Below are 19,630 nucleotides of genomic sequence, written 5' to 3'. Positions count from 1 at the left end.
TCCCTAGATGCAATCCGGCCCTTGAACGGATCTCCTAGTAATCTGGAGTGCTGAACCCTCAGATGAGATTTTGTCCTTGAGTTCATCTCCTAGAACTTCCCCTGAATGACTAGCTTTATCTCTGTTTGTTGTTATGATAATGTTCAACCCCACCTCTCTGTACCCCCATCCTTCACGGGAAGAGGGGACTAGGAGGATGACAAGGAATACAAGGACGATGACTGGAAGTAAAGGACTTTGAGATCTATGAGGAGACTAGGATGATGGAACTATGATGACTGGGACTACGACCAAAAGTACAACTATGGCTGTGCAGTAAGGAGAGAGATCAGACTCATTGGGGAGAGAGAAATAAACTGACTACCGACAAGCCTGGGGCCCAGTTCCCCAGTTCCCCTGATCCTTTGTCCACCTCTTGGTGTCGTCTAGCCTGGGAGGGGGCTCTCGGCCACCAAACACTTGAGTACCACATGTATGCCCACTCCTTTATTTGGAAACTCACACCATTCATTCATTCTTGATTGCTTTTCCCTGCCCAGTGGAGTTGAGTCTGAATGGGTCCCTAAAGTGGAAATCCCAGAATATACCCCCTGAGTTTTCTTCTGTGTGTTTTATGATTTTATAGACCAACATTTCTCTGTATGTGTTTCTCTGTGTGTTTGGACCACACCATGAGGTGTTCAGGGAAACTTCTGACTGTGGGTGTGAGGGTGTCACTTCTGCAGCATTAGGGGACCTGCAGTGTTGGATAGTGACCTTTTACTCCTGCATGCAGAACATGTGCTCAGCTCTTTGACCCAACAATTTCTCTGACCCAAGATCCTTATGTCCAGGCAATATCTCCAGACAGTTCTCCCAGCCCCATGCTGTGTACGATTTAGTGTCCACACAACTTTCTGAGGTTTTGCTGTTAGACTTCAGTGCATCCTGGTTTGAAAAGATAGTGGATACAATTTCTGTCTTCCTGATTCTTTGAGGTATATTTTGTAACCCAGCACATGGTCTATCTTGGAAAATGTTCCATGTGCACTGGAAAAGAATGTGTATTCACATTTTGGGGGATGGAAAGGCCTCTCTTCCATTTCCTCCTTCAAAGCCAGCACTTCCTTCTGAGTTTTAATCTTGTTATCCAGAGGTGATAAGGCAGTGTTGAAGTCTCTAACTACAGTTGTGTTGCTACCAATATTCTCCTTGAAATTTATTAGAAATTGTTTTAAGTGTTTTGATGGTCCCCCATTGGGTACATATATATTTAGGAGTGTGATTTCTTCCTGCTGTGCATATCCCTTGATTATTAAAAAAATGGCCTTTGTTGTCCCCGCTAATCTTTTTCAGCCTGAAATCTATGTTGTCGGATATTAGTATGGCCACCCTAGCTTTTTTGAGGGAGTTGTTTGCTTGAAGGATTGTTTTTCATCTTTTGACTTTGAGTCTGTGTTTGCTCTGGCTGTTCAGATATGTTCCCTGTAGGCAGCAGAATGTTGGGTTCAGTTTTTTAATTCATTTTGCCACTCTGTGTCTCTTAATTGACATTGAGAGAGATGATTCTATGAGGTTTTGTGCCATCTTTCTGTACAGGTTTGTTGTGCTTGTAGGGATTTTTCGTCTTACAGTAGCCCCTTTAGTCCTTCTTTTTAGATTGGTTTTGAGTCTACGAAGTTTTTGAGTTGTTGTTTATTCATGAAATAGTGCATCGTTCCTTTGAGTTTGTCATTTTCCTCCTTTTCTGAGGAGCTTGAATTTTCATATCAGCTAAATATATTTTCCCTATAATTGCATCTCCCTACTGAATTTTCTTCACATTACTTACTAGGTCTAGCTCTAAAATAATTCTCTTGATTTCACTTACCTTTTTACCTCTGAACTAAAAATATTCTCCTGTATTTTTGTTGTCTAAAGGTATTAATGAGATGGCAGATGAGTACTGGAAGCCATGTGGGAGGATAACAGGAAAGATGGTGGTTATGTCATTGGATGGTGGCAGATCAATGGAAAGGGAAGATATATTGGCTGATCGGGGATTTCTATGAGAATGATGGGAGAATGGATGGATTGATGGACAAAGGGGAATGGATAAGCAAGGGATAGAAGGGTGTATGAGTGAATGCACAGGAGGGGAGAGAGACCAATGGAAGGGTGACTGCTGATCTGGAAGGATGGGAGAAAACTGGTTCATGGAGAATGAATGGATCCTGAAAGGGGAAATGTGCTGGTGAGTGGTTCTGCCCTGTGAGTTGCATGTGTTGGTGGGGGAATTGGCCTTTCGTGTGTGTAGTGAGAGGGTTAGGTATTTATTTATGGAAGAGAGATGGACAAAGTAGGAGGCATAGGGAAACAGGAGGAGGCTTTTTTGATGGTGGGTAGGGGGCTGAAGCAGTGCTGAGGCTTTGCTAGGATGAGAAACCTTGTTCTTTGGGAGTGCTAGAGAGTGGCAGAGTGAGGTGGGGGTAATTGAAATGCTGAAACCCTCCTCTGTAATTTGAGAGCTGGAGACTGGTAGTGAGTGGGAGGCTACAAGGACTCCTGGTGGGGATTTCTGGGGAAAAGGATGATTGGCACATTCCCACTCTCCAAGAACAGCCCAGCTCTCAGGCACCAGGGAAGCTGTGACAGCTCACTTCCAATTAGGTGACTCACATAGTGGAAATGCATTGGCTTTTGGGTCACACCCAGTGATGCACAGGGATTACTCCTGGCTCATGCACTCAGGAATTACTCCTGGCAGTGTTCAGGGGATCATATGGAATGTGGGGATCGAACCCGGGTTGGCCACATGCAAGGCAAAAGCCCTATCCGCTGTATTATTGCTCCAGCCCCTGGAAATGAATTATGTTGTCTCTGGAAGTGAAAATCTGAGATCAAGATGCAGCATCTGTTTCCTTTTGATCTTGTACGGTACATGGTCACTTTGGCTATTCCAGCTTCCAGATGCTGCCCCCATTCCTAGCCCAGTAGCCCTTCTGGCATACTCAGGGAACATATCCGAGTCTTGCTCTGTCACCACATGTGTTCTCTCACCTAAGTCACCTGCCTCCTTCCAGTTGAAGGACCCTGTGATGATATAGGACCCACTGACATGATCCAGGAACATCTCCAATTTCCAGTCCTCAATTCCATCAGAGTCCCTTTGCCATGATACGGCAGGTTGCAGGGGTGCGGATGCTCACATTGTCAGATTGTTTGCGCCATCTTATTCAGGTTCTGTGCTCCATCAAGACTGACACCCAAGGACAGTAGACACAAGGGGTCCAGGAAGAATTGCTCCATAGTTGGAAACCTGCCTTGTGAGCTGGGGGAGAAGGCAGTTGGAATAGAGAAGGGATAAGTAGGTCAATGATGGTTGGAGAGGTCGATCGGGATGGGAGATGTGTGCTGAAAGTAGATCAAGGACCAAATGTGATAGCCTCTCAGTATCTATATTGCAAACCAAATGTCCAGAACTAGAGAGAGAGTATGGGGGAAATTGTCTCCCAAAGAGGCAGGGGGAGGCTGGGGGTGGGTTATAATGGGGACATTGGTGGTGGAAAATATGCACTGCTGGAGGGATGGGTGTTCGATCATTGTATGACTGAAACTCAAACATGAAGTTTGAGTTCCAGTTTTGTAACTGTATCTCACGGTGATTCAGTTTAAAAAAGAGGCACATCCACTTCCTCCTCTCCCTTTCAGCTGAAGAGCTCGCTGCCTCTTCTTGAGAACACAGAGCAGTGGGATGGCGGCCACTGATGTTCATGTCCTCACCCCCGCTCCCCTCACCCCTGCATCTTCATCTCTCCATGCTCCCACAGTGCCCCACTGCTGTGCTCTGACTCTGGGTGCACAAAGGCTCTCCACCTCAGTCTTCACAACTTTCCTTGCCAAGAGCAGGTGCGCAGGAACAGTGTCTGATCTGATGCCGCCTTCCCTCGCTCTACCTTTTCCGAGTCTCCTCCCCCTCACCCTTTGTTTCTTCGATCCCCACACCCAGTTGTGTCTCCATTCTGCCCCCATCACTCTGTGGTCTGTTTCCTTGGCAGCTATGATCTTGCCCAGGCTGCAAGAGTCCCCAAATCTTCTCGCCAATTTAAGGGAGGGCTGTTGGCCCTGTTTCCTGGTCATAGGATTGGCCACTGACCTTCTCTGCTCTTCTCCTGCTCCCTCCCTGCTAACAACTGGATCACAAGACCCCAGGACCTGATTTTATCTTCCCCTGGTGAGAATGGTTAGAACCCACAGATCTCATAGTGCCTTTCTGTAAATATTCTCCCAAATCTCAGGTCTTTGGAACTCTTCCCCCATCTACGATGTCTGACATTCTCTTGTAGCCCCTCTGTTGAATTCACAGTCAGTGCTGTCTTTTCTTCATAGTACTTCAAGACCCGCCCGGCTGCAGATCTAGTTCTCCATGGTTGGCTGACCAGTATAATCCCTAACTGCCTTCCTTGCTCCCCACATTGCTTCTGCTTTTCCTACCACACTGGACCCTCCTCTTTGTACCCTCTGCTCCCTTGACTCCAGGATCACAAGGTCATTTTCAGTTTCTTGCTTGGAATCCCAGCTCAGCAAAGCCTTCTGCCGCCAGCCATGAGCAACGCCCCTCCCTTCTAGACAGCTCCCATCTCTTATGAGATTTGATTGCACGTGTCAATCTGAGAGGGGTTTCTGGTCTTCTCTGTATGTGCCTGTGTGCCTTAAAGCTCCAGTACTAGGAATCACACAAGGGTACTCAGGGAGCATTTGTCTGCAGTGAGGTTAGAGGAGCCTCAGAGCTACAGTTCCTGCTCCCCAACTCCCCTGCCTAGAAGAGCCTTTCCGTTTGATGCAGTAAGAGGGCTTCGGCCCACACTGGTTTTCCCTGAGAGGATTTCAGGACACTTTGTGGTGACGACGCCCCCCCTCCCCCGCCCCAGCAGTATAGGGTTTCTGCACCACACCTAGGTAGGAGCATTTTCCAAAGAGTCTGAACATTTTTGAGAAACCCAGAGGCTGAAGTGACTGAGAGGAAGGATTCTGGGTGGTGCATACTGCTGTACATACCTTTCTGAAAATCGTAGGGTCTGTAGAGGCTTCAGACACCCAGAGCCTCTCACAGGCTCAGTCTCTCGGCACTTATTCATTGACCATCACTTCTGATGCTGAGTTAGTACAAGGTCCTGGGCCAATGGCCGAGGTTGACTGCATGATTGATTCATTTCCATCTGTGACTGTCCCAAGGACTGGCAGGAGGGCAGGCCACTGAGGCCACTGGGCACCTGCTGAAAGAGTTGTCTGTGTCCACGTTGGTAGACTCTCCTCTGTGTCAAAGGTGAGCATATCTTCCCAGATGATGATCAATCTCTGCCGTCTCTCAGAAACAATAGGACAGGCCCATAACGCAAATGATGGAGACATCTCTGGAACCTGGAGGTCTGAGATGCTGGGGCAGCAGGGCTGATCGCACCCGAGGCCTCTCCACTTCATGTGTGGGTGCCTCTGTGTGAGTCCGTGTCTCTTCTCATCAGGACACCAGTCCTGTTGGGTTTGGGTATATGTCAGTGATCTCTTTCCTGTTAATCACCCCTTTGAAAGAACTGACCTCCATGGGTCTGGGAGCTCTTAGAGCTGTCTGGGGGCATGTTCAGCATGCATCATTGGCTGCAGCCCTGGAGGCACCCTGGCACTGAATTGCCATTGAATTGGCCAAGAAATGCCAGTGATGAAGTTTACATAGGTGTGCACAGATCTATCCCTCAGATGTGGCATATAAAGAGTTGTAATAAGGAAATAATAAATGCCAGAGACAATAAAAACTAAGGAAGAGTTTAGAGAGTGGAGTTTCCTGGGTTGCAGGGGAAGATGGTCTGGGGGAGAGGGGACTGGAGCCATGGCTGGGGAGGGCAGTGGGCACTCTGGTGCTGGTGTGGTGAAGGGACACTGTGTCCATGGACCCCTACCACTGTAGCAGTGGGCAGTGCTGAAAGGAGGTAAAGGGATACTCATGATACCCTTTCAGTAACAGTATTGCAAACCACACTGCCTAAAAGGGAAGTGAGAGGGGGTGGGGGGAGACAGACAGACAGACAGACAGGCGCTCTTGTGCTGGTGTGTAGGACACTGTCCATGGTCCCCTATTACTGTAGCAGTGGGTAGTGGGCAGTGGGTGCTCTGGTGCTGGTGTGTAGGACACTGTGTCCATGGTCCCCTATCACTGTAGCAGTCGGTAGTGGGCAGTGGGTGCTCTGGTGCTGGTGTGTAGGACACTGTGTTCATGGACCTCCATCACTGTAGCAGAGGGCGGTGGGCACTCTGGTGCTGGTGTGGTGGAGAGACACTCTGTCCATGAAACCCTATCGCAGTAGCATTAGAAATCATGGTACCGAATGTTTTAAAAATATAAAGAATCCCTCATGGTGCCCCCAGACCTCCTGAGCATTCCTTGGGAAGACCCCCCCCCACCAACCCCAAGAGAGACCCTGAAACCAGCCCAATGGCTGCACATGCATACTGAGGGGCGCAAAGGCCATGTGCTGCCAGACACACGCCCAGCCCAGAACCACTTTCAGGGGGGTGTCCTGTCCTCCTGCAGGGCCAGCAGCCAACATAGCCTTACAGGGGAGCACAGCCGAGGTGCCCCGGCCTCTGCCCAGGCGCAGCACCCGCAGAGGGGCAGTCCTGTATGGAACAGCAGACGGGCACCTTCTGAGGCAATAAGGCCCCAGGAGGCCCCAGACGTCTGCCAGGGTTTAGCAGCAGTGCAGGGTAAGCTCACAAGTTTGGTCCCCGGGACAGCGTATGTTCACTGGAGCAGTGAAGAGTGACTCCTCAGCAGGGCTGGAGCAATAGCACAGCGGGTAGGGCGTTTGCCAACCCGGGTTCGATTCCCAGAATTTCGTATGGTCACCTGAGCACCACCAGGAGTGATTCCTGAGTGCAGAGCCAGGAGTAACCCCTGTGCATGGCCGTGTGAGACCCAAAAAGCTTCCTCTCCTTAAAACAGAAAACAAACAAATAAACAAACAGAAACAAAGAGTGACTCCTCAGTACAGAGCCATGAGGAGCCTGAGCACTTCTGGGTGTGACCCAACTGCCCCCAAATTGTTTTAATAATTCTGTTTGGGGGGTGCATGTTATTCACTTTCATCCCCACTAACGTGTCCAAACACCTCTGCCACTGCCTTTTTGTCATTTCTAGTTCGTCCCTTCTCTCTCTGTAATGTAATTTTACGTGAATTCAAATTCACTAAATATTTTAAGAAACACATTTTATGCTTAACTTTTCATTAGTAATAGCACCGTAGCACTGTCCTCCCGTTGTTCATCGATTTGCATGAGCAGACACCAGTAATGTCTCACAACAAATGTGAGACTTATTGTTACTGTGTTTGGCATATCGAATATGCCACGGGGAGCTTGCCAGGCTCTGCCATGTGGGCGAAATACTGTCGGTAGCTTGCCGGGCTCTACTAGGGGCGGAGGAATCGAACCTGGGTCTGCTGTATGCAAGGCAAACACCCTACCCGCTGTGCTATTGCTCCAGCCCTCATTAATAGTAGCACTGTCCTCCCGTTGTTCATCGATTCACTCAAGCGGGCACCAGTAATGTCTCACAACAAATTGTGAGACTTGTTGTTACTGTTTTTGGCATATTGAATACGTCATGGGGAGCTTACTAGGCTTTGCCCAGTGGGCGAGATTCTCTTGGTAGCTTGCTGGGTTCTCTGAGAGGGGCGGAGGAATAGAACCCGGGTCAGCCATGTTGGCCGCCTACAAGGTAAACGCCTTACCCACTGTGCTATTGCTCCAGCCCGTTAATAGTGATAAGTGCAAAGAATTAAAATGTTTAACACTGAAGAGTTGTTTTCCTACTGTTTCTCAATAATTAGAGTTGTAACTAGTTTTTAAAAACTAGTAGTCTAATTCCCTGAGAATCTCTAAGGTCCTGAGTTTCAAATATCTTGTCACTGAAAATGAAGAATGGTTCTCAAACACCTTCTCTACAGGTACCAGGACCATATTTAAATGGTAAAACACTTAACAATTAAATCAGTACATTAAATCGGCCCCCTTTATTATTTTTATATGATTATTTGGTTTTGGGGGTACACCTGGTTTACTCACATCTTACTCCTGGATCTCGGAACAGACTCATTTATCACAGTGTGGGGGCTATATGGGGTGCTGGGAATTGGCTATGGGCAAGGCAAGCGACATATCTGCTGTACTATCCCTCCCACATATTTTTTTAAGAGTGATGGCAAATGTTCAAATATGTCTGGTTACAAAAACATTTAAATTCTATAATGTCAAATCAAAGCATTGTACATTTTATGTGAGTGAAGAATATGATATGCAAATACCCAATGAGCTTTAATTTTTTATTTGGTCCAGGCTAATGCAGCAAGATGTGAGCCTTGTCTATGCCCTCAGGATGGTGTGGGCCTGCAGGTGACTGAGCACATCTTCCTCCAGATGGGAAGGACTCCTCCACTGTCCAGGGAGCACAGTACTCTCAGGGTTCCCCCCTCCCCTGTGATTCCCCTCACCCTTTGTGCTCTCAGGCCTCCCAAGGAGCACAAGTGAGAGGACAGACACTGAGATGTTTCCAATGAACTGAATTTTATTCACTATTTACACAATGACACAAAGAGGCTGCTCCAGTCAAACCCCCCATTCTAGGTACAGCCCCCCCCATTCCAGAGCAGTCTTAGCTGAAGATCATGGGGAACACAAGGCTTCTGGGTGCAGCCAGACCCTGGGAGGTGGTCAGGAGGAGCCCCCCGATATCCTACTGTCTCTTGTGCCCCCTCCCACTCCTCTGGGCCATGGCAGGCTGGCACTTTCTCTTGGGGGGCAGGCCCTCCAGCTCCACAGTCAAGGCTGAGCCAGTAGACACCGTGGGGTGCCCCCTGGGACAGGGGGTCTTCTTAGCAGTGCGCCGCCTTGGGCCCCCACACAGAGGATGCTTCCTGGTAGGGGCCTTAGACTTGAAGGCCCTTGTACGAGTGGATGGAAGCTCGGGATACCCCTGACGTCCAGGCAGGTGGGGGCCAGTGTCGGGGCCAGTGTCATGGCCAGGGCTCTTGGGTAAGCCCCAGGGCAGCAGGCTGTTGTGAGAGGCTTGGAGGAAGACCTGGCTGGTCAGTTTCTCTTTCTCCTCACTGGAGCCCTCTGCTGCCCCAAGCGACCCCCGGCCAGGAGGGGCCTCTCCCAGCATGCGGGGAGGCCTGCTGTCCAGAGTGGGGGCAGTGAGGCTGGGACAGGGAGCTGGTCCTGCCTGCAGGGGTGGGGACTGCAGTCTCCCCAGAGAGGGGGCAGAGGCTCCAGGTGCCATCACAGTGGCCTCGGCCTGCCCAGGCCATGAGGCATGTCCAGAGTCAGTCTCAGGGGGGCAGGAGTCTTTTATTGTCACCTGGTGTTGGGGACAAGCCTTCATGACCTCCTTAGCCTTTGAGGCCTGCAGACGCTTGTCCACAATCTGGGGGGAGAAGGGACAGTGTGGGCATGTGGGGGTGCAGGGTGGGACAGAGAGTGACTCCTACTCCTCTCAGCAGAAGATACTTGAGCTCTGTGACTCCCTGAGAGCCTTCTCACCGTCCATCATCCTCACTTCACCCAGTATTCATGTCCTTTTGTCCCTGAAGCCTCACATGAAGGGGGCATGGGGGGCATCGCACTTGCTGGGACTCGCTTCTGGGGCGCCCTTCCTTGACCCATGCAGCCCCGCTTATCTGAGTTCCCAGGCTTAGTCACCGTCTCCCAATAGAGTCTCCTTCCCCGAACCAACCCAGAAAACTCCTTTTTGTTTGCCCAGGGTCCTTGCTCACCTCCTTACCTGAAAGCCCCGGTCCCTGACACAAACCTGCAGAGGTCCACTTGCCCTCACCTGTGTGGGGGTGAGTCCTTCCTCCTTCTCCAGCTCCTCAGCCAGGTCCAGGAGATCCAGCTGGGACTCTGGGCAGAGCAGGAGCTCCAGGAAGCTGGGATGAAGGATCGCTTCAACCTGGGAGAGGGAAGCAGGGGTGAGGGTCCTCATAGGGAACAGGAGGGAATGAGGAAGCAAACACTCCTGTCCCCAGCACAGTTCAGGGGCTTAGAAGGCTGCACAGGCTTGGACGGCTGCACAGTCTCACACAGACACAAGCCGGGAATGCTCACACACACACACACACACACACACACACACACACACAGACATGTACACACCCGCACTCACAAAGGCACACGGACTATATACCTACTCTCACAGAGTAGCACATGTGAGCACACATGGATTCAAGCACACACCTGATACAAATGATACACTCTCTTCCACCTCTAGGTACATATACATGATTCTGCACGTGTCTGCACTGCGCCCACACATTACACACAAATGTAGACACACAGAGATATTCACACATTGACCAAACTCAGAAATGCACAAACAAGGGCCACTGCTTGTGTTCAGAGAGAGACATGTGCACACATGCGTACAAACACAAGCAGAAATATGCAAACACAGGTGTGCATTTACACAGAGAGCTCAAAGCAAAGACTGCACATCACTGCCATGCCCTGGATAGAAGCAGCCCTGCACCCTCCCTACCCCACAGCAGCACCCAATCCCCCACCTTGGTGACAAAGTCCTCCTGGGAGCACAGCTCGTACACATAGCTCAAGAGCCCCGGGTCAGGGTAGGTCCCAGGCTCCTCCTGCTGCTCCTCCCTGTCCAATGCCCGTCGGCCGAGGGGCGCCCTGCAGACTGAGTCGGGGGCCTTTAGCAGCTCGTCCATGATGTCCATGTACTCCTGCACGGCCTCAGGAGGGATCTCCTCGGGGGCCTTGGACTTGGGGGGCTGCTGAGGTTTGTGTGTCTTGGGGCGAGCTGCCTGGGCCTGGGGTCTGGCCTTCTTGGGGACACAGGCTGAGGAGGAAGGAAGAAGAGAGGGATGTGAGGGGACCCCGCGTCCATGCCCTCAGACGCACAGCACTGAGCACAGAGTTGGGGACAGGTCCCAGTGGGCTGGATCAGGGCCCTGGAATCCAGTGGCTGCGTGAGGGATGAGGTGGCCCTCAATGGGAGGAGGGACCAACTGTGTCCCCAGGGTCTCCGACCCCACTTCAAAGATGAGTCTGACGCCTGAGGCAGCATGGGATGTGCTAGGAGAGGGAGAAACCCGTGAACAGGGGGCCGCTGAGCACAGGTCTGGGGGTCATCGGGAGAGTGAAGGCTCCTTAGCAGGTCAAGACCCACGAGGGCCTTCCCAGGTCCTGTGGCCCTTAGCTGGGAGCAGGGTCCGTACCTGTCTGCTGGTCTGGCGGTGGGCCTGGAGTCCCCTGAGACCCAGGCCTGGGTGGGGCGGGGAGTGGCAGGCCCTGCGCTCCGTTCGTCCACTGCAGTTTCTGCACGTCCATCTCCTCCTCGGCCTCAAACTCCATGAACCTGGTGTGGGGAACACAGGCCGTGATGAGTCGGGTTGAACGGGACTGAGCAGGATGAGTAAGGGACAGGGGATGCTCATGGCCCAGTCCCCAGGAGGGTAGAGAATGGGGTGGACACGGATCCCAGCACCCCCAGCGATCCCCCACATTGGCCCTGGAGGGTCACAGCAGGTCAGGGACTGTGACCCTCAGACTGTGGTCAGGAGCCCCAGAGTGGGCTGGGGAAAAGTGTCCCGGCTCCGGGAGGAACAAGTTTCTGCAGGGGAAGGGTCTCCTGGGGCTGCCTAGCCCTCCCTGCCCCTCGGCCATCTGGGAGCAGCCCCTGAAGCTCGGGCCTGCAGCCACCCTGACCCCCACTCTCTGCCCAGGCCTGACTCACTTGGCCGCCATGTCGGAGTAGATCATGCGGTCATAGTTGCTCGTGCCCCGCCATTCCCGAAGGGCCAGGCGCAGGCCTTCCTCCAGGCTCATGGTGGGCTTCAGGCGGGCCAGAGTGCGAAACACCGGGCTGCAAGGACAGGCTTGGTCAGGGTCTGCATCTGCCAGGAGCCCACACTGCCCCACACCCATACCTTGACTTCCATGACCCCCAATGGTGGCCTGGTCTCCCCTCCCAGAGTAGACTCTGCATACCACACCCTACCCTGGTGGCTGTACTGGCGTATACCCTCAGCTCTGGGGATATGTCATGGGATGCCAAGGCCGAGAAGTCACGGCCTGTCTGAACCCTGGCGCATCTGTGCTGTGTCTGGTCTTAGGAACAGAATGTCTGTCCCTCAGACCACATATCAGGACCAACCCTGATGAGATGACTGAGGTGAGGCTTTCGGACATGGCTGGTCACTACGGGCTCCTGAGCCAGAATCCCGGGATGGCATCCCTGAGAACATCTGTCCCATGGACCCTACCCTGGGGGTCACCCCAGTCCCCTCCTGGGAAGCTCCATGAACCCGATGACCACTGAAAGACTCACATGAGGAAGCAAGAAAGGACTTCAGTGTCAGGAGTCCTGGGAAGGTACCTCCGGGTCAGAGCCTTCAAAAGCTTCCAGCGCTGGAAGTTCTCATAGACACTGTTGGGCCTGCGCGAGGCTTCAGGAGGGGCCTGGCTCCAAGCACGGACTGGATCACTGTCCCCACAAAACCACTGGGGCTGTATCCCACCACAGGATAAGAATATAGTGGGGACTATCTGAGCGTCTGGTGGTGGAGCATGAGGCAGATGGTCTCCCATACCAGACTGGGTGACAGTAGTAGCTGGGGTGGTTGTAACGGTCTTTGGCACAGAGGATGCCAAGTAGATGGGTGCAGGATGCCCAGATGGAGCCTCTGTTGCACCCTGGTTGGGTGGAGCCTGTGTCTGGGTGACAGACTGGTTCTGGGCTGACTCCAGAATCTTCCCTTCAGAACTGACCTGGATGATGACCTTGCAAGGTCCAGGGTCGCAGGGGCCATGGCCAGCAGTTCCTGCCACCACGGGCATTGTGGGGAAAGGTGACAGCACCAGAGGGTTGTGAGGAGCAATGGCCGAGGTCACCAGAGGGGGCGTCTGGATCAGCTCCCAGGGTGGTGACTGGGGGAGTCCTGGATTGAGGAAGGGCAAGAAGTCGCCGAAAGCAGAGCCAGAGACCCTTCAAGGTCCATGGTCATCTCCGGGGTCAGCACTGGAGACGCTGTGGAAATGGAAGGAAGGAGGGATGAGAGGGAGAATGTACAGGCGTAGCAGCCCGTGTCCCTCTACTCCCCAGTGTCCATCAGTCCTGATGGTCCCTGTTAAGGCCCTTTTACAAGGCACAGGGCAGCACACAGTGTCCTCAGCATTCGGTCTCCGACCCCAGGTGGAATTCCTCACCTGCCGGCTGGATTCTTATTCATCATGACCCTGAGCCCAAAACGCTGTGCTGGGAGAGGCAGTTTCTGGGGCTCAGTGCTGACCCTCCTGCTTCCCAGACTAAGGAGACGAGACTCTTCGGGGATGTTTCCTACTCAGGAAGAGCCCAGGGCTCAGATACGTGCACACCACTCACTGCCCGGCCCTGTGCTATCAGACCCACAGCAAACTCTTCACACTGGCTGGTACTGCCACACTGTCCCAGACACCGAGTCACTCCTGACCTCAGAAGTCCCCTTGACAGGAGAGGGATCTGTAAAGTGGTTCTGGGGCCCTGGGTTCCCATGATGGCAGCAGGGATGGAAAAGGCCAGAGAATACACCATCACACTCCTTGGAACTGCTTGTCATGTTAGATCGGACATGAAGTGACACTGTCTGTGGATCTCCTGCCACAAGCTCCCAGGGACAGACACGGGCCACTAAACACCAGGCATCAGCCAGCTGCCAGGAGAGACAATGTCGTCTGCAGCCATCCATGCGCTGAGGAGCCTAGGAGAGCGTAGCAGGAGAGAACCCAGAGCCTGTGGACATCATGGTCAGGACAGCGGCCTGACATTCCTGCTACTGCCGAAGATGGTCTTTATGCCTTGTTACACTCCACCTGCTCTCTAACAAATTGGCCTTCACAGAGTTTCCTTGGGAAAATCAGCCCCCCAACGCCCCACTGGCTCTGTCGCTGTCTCTCTGTCTGCCTGTCTCTCTGTCTCTCTCTCTCTCTGTCTGTCTGTCTGTCTCTCTCTCTCTCTTTCTCTCTCTCACACACACACACACACAAACATACACACACAAACACACACACACACGTTCCCTGTCTGTGACGGAGAATGTGAAATTCAATCAGTCTTTCCCTCAGTGCTGAAACGCAGGCTGGGACTGCACCACGAGATGCTAGACAGGAAGAGTGAATTTCCTCTAAAGGGAGAACAATCCAGAGCAACTCGGGATTTCAAGTCCTACTAACTAGACTGAAGTTGCCTGTCTGCCAGCCCTGCCCACCCAGGACAGCTGCCTGGGCCAAGGGAGGAGTGAGAGTCAGGCCCCGGCTCCGGAGAGGACATTTCATGGCAGAACTGGACACAAACAGTCTCAATCATTTTCTGGCTCAGACCATCTCTGCTGTGATGCCCCCAGCAGGTCTCCAAGTGACAGACACAGGACACACTACACACTCCCAGTGACAGACACACAGGACACACTGCACACTCCCGGTGATGGGCACAGGACACACTACACACCATCAGGTCTAGCTCACCCTAGCTGAGATACTTCAGACAGTCACAGTGGGGTTGAGGCAATGTCATGCGGCTCAGCATCCTTGGGTCTTCCCTATGTCACCATTAAAATCATGACTCAGCCACCAAGACTCCTACAAACACATGAAAAACTGCTCCATTCCCTCCATCATGCACAGACACATACATGAAGAAGCAATGTGCCTGCTGCCTTACTCTGACTCTCCCCTGAGTCAGTCTGACCCACCTCCATGGACAGAACAAATAATTATAAATAATAATGATTATTGTTATTATCTCCGAACCTGAATACCCGCTCAGGCTCTTCTGGGCTCTCCCCAATATACAGGTGAGACATCCATGTAGCCCAGGGCTCTATCCCTTCTTACAACTTCACAAGATGGAGTCCCCAGTGAGTGTGACCCTTTGAATCCCGAGGATCTAAGGTTGGTTGAGACTTCCTCTCAAATACACACACACCACATACAAGTACACCCTCACAGGCTTACCTGTTTCTGACATCGTTCATGTAGATGAGGCCAGGGCCCCCGCAGCTTATCAGCCTTCACAATGGCAAAAGTCAGGACCAGGATGAGAGAGTTAACTGCTCACGCAGATGCTCAGGATCCAAGTGGGTGAGGGTGAAGTTTGAATTCAAACCTCAGAATGTCGGACCCAAGACATTCCACCGTGGGGGAGGGGAGGGCCAGGAGGGCCTGGCTGGGGAAACATTCCGTGAAGGGCTCTGATTGGACGGCCAGAACCAGAGCTTTCCTTCAAACTGGTCAGTTGGTAGCACAGCTGACATGGCCTCTTCTAGCAACTTTCCAGATTCTCAGCACACAGGTTTAACTTGCTCTTCACTGTACCTCAATGTTTTACTCACCAATCTAGTACCAGTCTAGTTGTGTGGCCCTCAAACCTCTTTAAATTCTCACTCCCTGTTGACCTACTTCAACAAGGTCTACTTCTTCTTAGTAAAATTCAGAACATAATCTCTGATCCACATAGGAAGCCAAAGCTTTGAAGGAGAAATCACATCTTCATATTCTCAGTGATTTTTTTTTGTTATTTAGTTAATTCTTCACGATTTAGTTTGTTTTGGGGTCATTTCCAGCATTGCAAACCTGGCTCTGTGCTCAAGTATCACTCCCTGTATTACCTTGGGAACATATGGCGCCAGAGATTAAACCAGAGTCAGTCATATGCAAGTCGACTCTTATCCCCTGTATTGCCACTCTAGTCCTTAATAAGTGTAGTGTATTTCCTTACGGCGTCACATATGCATGCTCTTTAGAATCCATATTATCATTGTGTGTGATATTATCTTTATGGAATCTATGTAGCAATCTTTAAAAAGACTTGTTTTTTTTTTTTTGCTTTTTTGTGTCACACCCGGGCATTGCACAGGGTTTACCCCTGGCTCTGCACTTAGGAATAACTCCTCGCGGTGCATGGGGAACCATATGGGATGCTGGGAATCGAACCTGGGTCGGCCATGTGCAAGGCAAACGCCCTACCTGCTGTGCTATCGCTCCAGCCCCCTAAAGAGACTTGTTGATCCTTACTTTCATCTTCTAATCTTCTCCTTCATCTACTTCCATCATTGATGTCCAATGATGTGGAAGCATGTTTGTGGGTTTGTTTTTTGTTTTGCAGTAAGAATACAGGCAGGGAGGTGTTTCAGATTCAGAGGAGCTTGACCAAATCTCATGGCAGACATTTCTCCTCTTGAATATTGCAGAAGTAGAGCTACTACAGAAAGTAGGGTTTGTGAGAAGAGGGGAATGATTTGGAGCATTCCTCCTAGTGAACATTGTCTTGAAGGGACTTGTGTTGCTACTTAGAAAGTGTTTTGTCCCTGAAAAAAAAAAAACAAGAACAAGAATATGAATTTAAAGCGAGTTGCATGAGAATTCATAGTAAACTCCAAGTGTTAAACAAATGCTGTAAGAGAAATACTGTTTTTCCACAGTAATACTCTAAGTATAAAAATGCTTTGGGGGAAACTCTGAATACAGTCAGAGACATGTGCTTTCTAAGAATGTTTATAGGGTCTAGAGTTTTTTGCCAGGATTGTTCTTTTAGGGGACCTTTGCAACTGCTAGTGAGCCCAAAAATCATAATAGTAATTGTCCCCATTTGGGGCTAGTGTCTTTTCCTCAGCCCGCTCCAAAACGCTCACGATAGCTGCGTGGGACGGGCATTTCTCATTTTAAAATCGAGAGGACTCCTTCCACCAGCGCTGATTTTGAGGGCCAGCACTGAGGCTCGCGTGAAAGGGCCGGAGCTCCCAGGAACCCTCAGCAGTCCGTTGCTTGGCTCTCTTGCAGGAGCTCCTGGGCCCACTTGCAGTCTGCCCCGTGCCCAGTCTCGCGGTATGATCGCCCTCCAACGTCTCCCAGAATCCTTCAAGGCTTTCCTACCCCTACCCCCCTCAAAGTCAGCGTGATGTCACGTGCACAACTGCCAAGCGCGGAGCCTTAACGGACATCAGGTCAGTTACCCGGCCTCGTGGGGCAGCATCCTGGTCCCTTATGCACATAGACAAGTAGTGGCATCTCTGGAGGGGTCTCTGCCCTGCGTTGTTGTCCGCGCTGTTGGCTCTACACCCCGCACCCGTGTCTGGAGCCCCTGACTGTGGTGCGCACTTCGGGGTGTGTCTACACCGGGAGGGCGGTGTCCACTGCATTTCAGTTCCCAGGTGTGGTCCCTGGACCGCGCAGTCCCTCTGACGCTGCTGGGAGGGATCCCCGAAGCCCCACATTTGGAGTAGCCTCTGAACACCTCGGGTGTGGGCCCCAAACCAAAACTAAAATAAAGTAGATACACTGATCATTCCAATTTAAAGTCAGAGATCAACATATTAAAAAAGAACCAAGAGGGCCGGAGAGATAGCACAGTGGGCGTTAGCCTTGTATGCGGCCCACCTGGGTTCAATCATCCCTTATGGTGCCCCAAGCACCGCCAGGAGTAATTCCTGAGGGCAAAGCCAGGAGTAACCCCTGAGCATTGCTGGGTGTGACCCAAAAAGAAGAAAAAAAACCACGATGTAACCATATGCTACTTACAGGTTACATAATTCAAACGCAGAGATATGTAGAAATTGAAATTTAAAAAATGGAACAAGACGGGGAATGCAAGGGGTAAACAGTTGAAATGGCAATACTAATATTATGTAAAGTAGATTTCGCAATAAAAATGGTGACATGAGACAAAGAAGATCATCTCGCAATAAAATCAGGGTCAATCCTGGAAAACATAACAATACAACACCTAGGCTGAATAAGCCAAAACCTCTCCAAAAAGTTTTGGAGAGGTCTAACGAAAAGATACTATCCACAAATTAGAACAATTGCTGTTAGGATTTTTGTACTCTTTCCAAAGGAGAGCACTGCTGATGGGCTCCCTTAAAAAAAAAAAAAGCTGGGAAGATGGAGCAAATTAAATTCAAACAAATTAAAAGGAAATTTTGGAGAAGGGCTTAATTCAATGAAACAACAAAGAAGCAACAGTAATAGTATAACAATGTCATTGACTCCACACAATAGGTAGAAAGGTCATTCTGACAATGTTGATTCTTCCAATTCATGAATATGGATTGTTCAATTTCATAAGATTTTGTTGAGGATTTTTTTTCATTGTTTTTGTGCCAAATCGGTCATATATCAACCTTTATCCAATCATCTGTCATTGGATAACTGGGTTATTACCATGTCCTGGCTGTTGTACTCAGCAGTGAAGATAGGTGTGCCTATATATTTTTGAATTAATATTTTTTGTGTTCTTGGGGTGGAGGTATACACATATATCATATTTTCTTTATCCAATTATCTGTTATTGGATAATTGAATTATTTCCATATCCTGGCTATTATCCTCAGTAATGCAATGAACATATGTATGCCTGTATATTTCTTAATTAATATTTTTGTATTCCTGGGGTAGATACCAAGAAATGGAATCACTGGGTCATATGGAAGTTCTTTGTTTACTTTTTTGAGGAATCTTCACACTGCTTTCCAGAATGAACTAGATGCCGTTCCCAACATGAATGAAAGACAATTTATTTTCAAATAAATTTTCTTTTCTTTTCCTAAAAGAATTAGAAACCCATATCTGTTTTTCAGCACTTTTCAGTAAATGAAACAGATTTGTTGACTAAGAGTAATGAAATCATCATTACCTGAATGCCCAATTATGGTGCAGTTGGTACCTAAGGTGGCAGGAGGTGTAAGAGTTAAGCAAACATAAAAAATTAGGTCTGGGGACGAGAATGATTGGACAGCAGGTAGGGTGTTGCCTCGAGTGCTGCTGTCTCAGGTTCAATCCCTGGCATCCCACACGGTCCCTCAAGCACTGCCAGGAGTGATTCCTGAATGCAGAGCCAGGAGTAACCCCTGAGCATCACTGGGTGTGATCCAAAAAGGTCAGATTCAGTTGAGCAAATTAAATTGACAATGGAACTACACTTTTGGTGTATTTTTATAGTTTGTAAAGTGTTTGCTCTTTTTCCAGGATACTGTTTGACACAGATCCTTGTTTTTCAGAGAGCAATGGCACTTCAGTCCTTGCTTCACACAAGCACATGAGTGAGATGCTGCAATCCCAGACCTCTGACAGTTCAAGCACCTTAGTTTCAAAGAGAGCACTAGAAAGGCTAGTGGGTAGAGACATGGATTTTGTGTTGTTTATTTGGAGAAGCAATCTGCTGGATTAGAGGGGAGCACATCGACCCCATCAAACAAGAAGAACCCATAGTGTTGGGCGGTTCTGGTACCGGAACAATGCTACTTCTGGTTCCTTTACCCCACCAGGACTTTGTCAGGGGAGGATATGTCTGCTATCAAAAGGGCGAGCAAAGAGCAATTGGAAAGAGTCTTGAGAAACCCCAGCGGGGAGGAAGATGCTGTATGGGCACAGAGAAGACTGCAGTTTACTGTGTGATCCTCTCCTGGGAGTAGCCAGTCACGGAAGCTTTACTGCTTCCCCTTCAGGACACAGAAAAGGGTGAGGGTGAAGGGTCAGCATCCTTCATTTTCCTTCTGAGCCTCTTTAGGAGTTTACGGTGCCTGTGTACTGGGGGAAGTAAAGTTCAGTGTGGGTGTGTTTGCAAATGACGTACAGG

General features: G+C 50.2%; 1 protein-coding gene across 1 annotated transcript in view; it reads right to left on the bottom strand.

Moving 5' to 3' along the window:
- LOC130034958 (NUT family member 2F-like) overlaps positions 1-19,630 on the bottom strand; it is a 147,589-nt gene that overhangs the window by 63,319 nt on the left and 64,640 nt on the right. Inside the window, exons 8-12 of the mRNA XM_056126459.1 lie at positions 12,793-12,845; positions 11,759-11,887; positions 11,241-11,380; positions 10,701-10,822; positions 9,368-9,433 (exon numbers count right to left, since the gene is read on the bottom strand). Of these exons, the coding sequence (XP_055982434.1) occupies positions 9,368-9,433; positions 10,701-10,822; positions 11,241-11,380; positions 11,759-11,887; positions 12,793-12,845 (510 nt within the window). The remainder of the gene's footprint in view (positions 1-9,367; positions 9,434-10,700; positions 10,823-11,240; positions 11,381-11,758; positions 11,888-12,792; positions 12,846-19,630) is intronic.

Source organism: Sorex fumeus, unplaced genomic scaffold (assembly GCF_029834395.1).
Source record: "Sorex fumeus unplaced genomic scaffold, SorFum_2.1 ptg000063l, whole genome shotgun sequence".
NCBI lineage: Eukaryota > Metazoa > Chordata > Mammalia > Eulipotyphla > Soricidae > Sorex > Sorex fumeus.
This window is presented reverse-complemented; position numbering and strand designations above follow the sequence as displayed.